Source organism: Macrosteles quadrilineatus, unplaced genomic scaffold, assembly GCF_028750875.1.
Source record: "Macrosteles quadrilineatus isolate MER2022 unplaced genomic scaffold, UCM_ALF_1.0 Scaffold_1__1_contigs__length_201487025, whole genome shotgun sequence".
Lineage (NCBI taxonomy): Eukaryota > Metazoa > Arthropoda > Insecta > Hemiptera > Cicadellidae > Macrosteles > Macrosteles quadrilineatus.
The window spans coordinates 168,094,245-168,099,171 of record NW_026542594.1 but is presented as its reverse complement, the minus strand read 5'-3'; the positions used below and the strand labels follow the sequence as shown (position 1 = coordinate 168,099,171).

The 4,927-nt window shown below is 32.8% G+C and overlaps 1 protein-coding gene across 1 annotated transcript; it reads right to left on the bottom strand.

Moving 5' to 3' along the window:
- Positions 1-580: 580 nt before the first annotated feature.
- Positions 581-2,874, bottom strand: LOC128983165 (endothelin-converting enzyme 1-like). The gene has a single exon (XM_054402343.1). It carries the CDS (start codon positions 2,840-2,842, stop codon positions 587-589), a length of 2,256 nt encoding a protein of 751 aa, XP_054258318.1. The 5' UTR covers positions 2,843-2,874; the 3' UTR covers positions 581-586.
- Positions 2,875-4,927: the final 2,053 nt, after the last annotated feature.

The following is a 4,927-nucleotide window of genomic DNA, read 5'->3' as shown; positions in this document are numbered from 1 at the left end:
TAAGTGTACTTATGTGGTGCCCTTTCTAAATAATCTGAGACGTATTTGCACATCTACGTGAAAATACCTTTAATTTGACACCTCAAACTTTAAAATCCATCAAGCCGTTATTGAGTTATGACTGTGAAAAGAAAACTGCTTGCGTATTAATATATAGAGAAAATAAATTTAATTTGACACCTCAAACTTTAAAATCAATCAAGCCGTTATTGAGTTATGACTGTGAAAAGAAAACTGCTTGCGTATTAATATATAGATTAATAGGTATCTTTTTTTAGACTGGGAAACTGTAAGTTAGATGTGGATAGCCAAAACTTTAAGCTCTAAGACACAAATTTAATCTTAACAGGGGAAAATTTGTATTATGATTGAATCCACTTAAAGATGATAAATCCAATATACATATAGGCTACTTCGATTAAAAAGAAATACTGTATACAGCAAAAATATTAAGTACTGGTAAACATTTTTAAAATTATAAAATAAAGTAAATACAATACAAAACTTATAACAGTAAAATTATAAAAATTACATATCTTGCAAAAGCTGCAAAATGCAATTGGATAAAAATGTGTCACAAAACAATTTATTCAGTTGGTTTGATCACAGGTGTCCACATTTCACATGGCTCCGCCTTCCTCATTTTTTCTTTTTTCTCACACTCAAAAGCTTCACTAAAATGTTGAAAGTTTCTCAGGCTGTATAAAACAGTGAAGTTTGGAGAAACTCTTGAACTGTCAGTTTCTTTTGTGTACCATACATTTTTTCCTCCATAAAACCGACAGAACGAGGATGCAAATTTGATAAAGAATATTTGATCCACTGTGTATCCCGCTAGGTAAGGAATTCTTGGTTCAACAAAAAACCGCATTCTTGTATCTTCTTTGTATGCAAAGTATGCAGCTTGAACTGCAGCAGCAGTGTATAAAGTGTAGTCCAAACAGTTGGGATCATTGCTCTGTATATTGAATGGTTTGAGATATTCATTGTATTCTTGAAAAGCGCATTCCCTTCTAGTTTTATAGCCCAAAATTGTGTCTTCTTTCCACCAACTTTGAGTAATTGCTGCTTCTGGTTTAATTTCTGGATAAAGGACGTTGCTATAGCCCACTGTTTGGATCACCTTATGAGCAATCCATATCGCTAAACCTCCATAGCTCAAGTACTTGGGCCACAAGCTATCGAGGGATGGATAGAACAAGTATGCCATTGGCACAACGATCATGTTGGAATCTCGTTGAAAATATATTTCTGTTTCAAATATGTCGTAATCGTCGTGAAAAATTGTATAATCGTAAGGCTCACTACTAGTGTCACTTTTCATATTTAACAATTGAGCGTTTCTAATATATTTTACAGTTTTCACAGACAAATACGTCTCCAAGGTACTCTCGTCATTGGAACACATTATTAGATAAAATAAGTCAAAGGCCGTTTTGTTCATCATCTTTTCATATACACGCGGTGGTAAAGGAGAAACAATTTTAATTCTGTTTGCCAAGCGTACCATTTTCAAATGATCTTCGCGACTAGCCCATTTAATTTTTTTTAACACCCCTCTTACTTCTCTTAACAATGGATGAACTAATTGATTTAATATTCCAAGTTCATTGACATTCTTTGGATTATCTTTAAGGTACTGAGCAGTGATTGCGGTAGTCATGGCGTCTTTAACAAGCTTCGCACAGTGAAGTTGCTTGTCGCTAAGCACTATATTCTGTTTATCTTTTTCATGTTCCAAATATTTCTCATAAATGTCTTTATATTCAGGAGGAAGAAAAGGAGTAATTTGAACTAAAGCCTCTACTCCCATGTAGATGGCAAGAACTCGGTTAGATACTGTGTCTAAGAGCTCATTGAGTTGATCTATATAGATATCAAAATTCGGTGTCACCAACCCATAATCTTGTTCAGTAATACCAGGTTCTGCTTTTCTAGTTATGTACGCATTTAACCTTACAGTCGATGATTCCTTTTTAGGATCTGGTTTGCCTAAGGTCTTATCATAAGATAACTCCACAAAACTAAAAGGTTGTTCAGAACAATTTCTGCTAAAGTCAGCCAGCTTCAACAATTTTATTTTAAATTTTGCAGCTTCGATTATTTCCTTTTTTTCAGCGTCTGTTATTGTTTTATTAATCGACAGACTAGTACTATACAAATCATTGAACTCTATACAATATTGCAGGTAGTTTTTAGGATCATAGGGCTCAGCAGTGTAAAAATGAGGTGGGATTGAAAATGTCTGGTATAAAGATTGTCTTATCTCTGCCTGGGTTTCATTCTTTGGCTTCAAAGAGGGATCTTTTCTCATTCTTATTATTCTGTTGTAGACGAAAATAGAATTTAAACCGTTGAAAAAGTGTTTCAAGTCATTATCGATTACGTTAAACTCAATTGATCTTTCCGAGTCCCAAAAGGGATCCAGGAAAGGTATTCCTCCTATTCTCGCAATCACTCTCTGAAGAGGTCTCAGTCCTTCTAACGTGAGCTGCGTGTCGTTTACACAATTTTGGTACAACGTTTTCCCAATGTGCTCGAGCCTATCATCATCCTCCCAATCAGAAGTTATCTCTAGGTAATCCACCAAACGCTTCAACTGGTTTGTTTCTATTTCTTCTAAAATTGAAGTACCAAACAGTGGGTAGTTATCACAAACAAAAGAATAAAAGTCATCGCAAGGATTCAAGTTTTTGTCCATTGCACGTTTTATGAATTTTGCTTGACCAACACATTGTCTTGAGAGACAGGCTTTCTCGCCCAGGAAAGAAATAAGAACACCAATTCCAGCTAAAACCAGAGCACCAACTATTAGCAAAACGTAACTTAAAAACACTGCCATTTTCCTGCCTTCAAAAAACCAATTGACACAAATTCAAATTAATTATTTAATCGATTGTATTTCAATTGTAAACATTTAATATAACACTTTTTTTATAAACAAAGATACTATCAGCTGTTACATTTTTTTGAAAATTACCACATAGTTTTAAAATTTAAAGTAAAAACCTTTCTATAACACAGATGAATTAGTGTCATATTTTCATATATAAAGTTTAGCCATATATTTTATTGTACATTATTGTGAAAGAACAATGATGAAATATTTACTGTAGATCCAGTCCTTCCTTTGTGGCTTTACTTGATATCTTTGGGAGAAGGTTGGACTGATTACATTCACATCTGTGGCCACAGTTTAATCTTTAATAACACTTGAAGATGCTATTATAGACGAAACATGTTGTTTTATTAAATAAAAAAGGGGAAAAGGGCACTTCTTTTATTTTATATATTATTTTCAACATTTAATATTTTTTAGTGTGAAATGTACCAGGGCCAGTTCCTTAATAAAATTATTAATAGTCAAAGAAAATACCTTATGTTTTTTAGAGTGGTGGAGTATAACATAAACTTTCTACTGTAAGTTTATTTTTAGCAATGTTTCTTTTCAGTTGGTGGGAATTAACTTCTAGGTATACTCAAATAAACACGACAAATTTCTGAGCTCAGTAAAGATAAGACCTGTTTTCTTAGTTTGACCCAACCAAAAGTTTAAGACAGGCTAAGGTTAAAGAATAGCCAAGAGATTACTGTTGGACAACTTTAATTTTGTACAAAATTAAACACTGTACAAAGGTGCTATTTCTTTGCTGACATTTGGTTGTATCACATAGTTAAATTACCAGTGGATGAAAAATTATCTCTAACATCTATAAGCTGGATAATATTTCAAATTTGAATGGATGAAAACACGAAAATCAAAGGAAATCATTCCTTACAGCTAACGCAACACACACACAAACTTTCAAATACTACCATAACTATATCTTTAGTTAAAACTCAAAATATCAACGCTCAGAATAAATCTCTAGATAAATTTTTATAATAAAAAACTAAAAGACTTTACCTGTAATGAACAGATGAAGCAAGATTGCTAATTCTTTACAAATATACATTCACGTTACATAATATCGTTAATATATTACTATAAATAAGGTTGCCAAGGCATTCTTTGATGGGTGAACATTAAAATCTTATGTACAAACGAGACCTTACACACAAACAGCTAGAGAGATCAAGAACTCTTTTTACAACTTAAAATCTACACTACTTATTATTTCTATACATATTTGTACAAAATGGTTACAACAAATATCTCCATGCATAGTTTTAAATAAAGTGTTTTCAATTACTAGATTATTTTGACCAATTTCACTAACTATATTTATACAAAATTTGGTTTAGCACAAAATATGCTCAAATATATTGTGTGGTGGAGAGTGCAAGTAAAAATGTATGGTTTTTTACCGATGTTGTTTCCTCAGGAGAGTCTGCATGTTAAACGAATCCAGTTTGTGACTAAAAAAACCTTCATTAACATTAACCCTTCCAGGGCTAAATTAAATGAAGGGCTGGAGCTTAATTATTTTTTGCCAAAAATTAAAAACTAAAGTGGTTGTGTTTTGTATTTATTTTACTTTAAATAATTCATGGATCATAAAAAGATTTTCCTTAGGGCTGAACTAATTTTTGTACAAAAGTTATGAAGAAAATAAAATTTGATTTGACGGATATATCCGTCTTTGGCCCACAAAAAACATAAGGTGGACGGATATATCCGTCTGCCGTCCTCAGTGATAATCACAAAATATGAACACTGCCAATAATCTTGAGTATTCTTGTGGGCGGTAGACGGATATATCCGTCAACCTTAGGCTATTCCTTCCCTCGTTTTATTTTTTATCCGTAAAAATGTATCTATCATTCTGAAGTAAATCTAAACCACTCAGTTTTGCTCACATGTCCTCAATCCCATTCCCCGCCAAGACTTCCACTATGTAAAGACAGGTTCATCATATCCATCACATTCCATACTATTATTTTCCCTGCCAAGTATAAAACCCCTCTCAGACATACTTTTATTTAG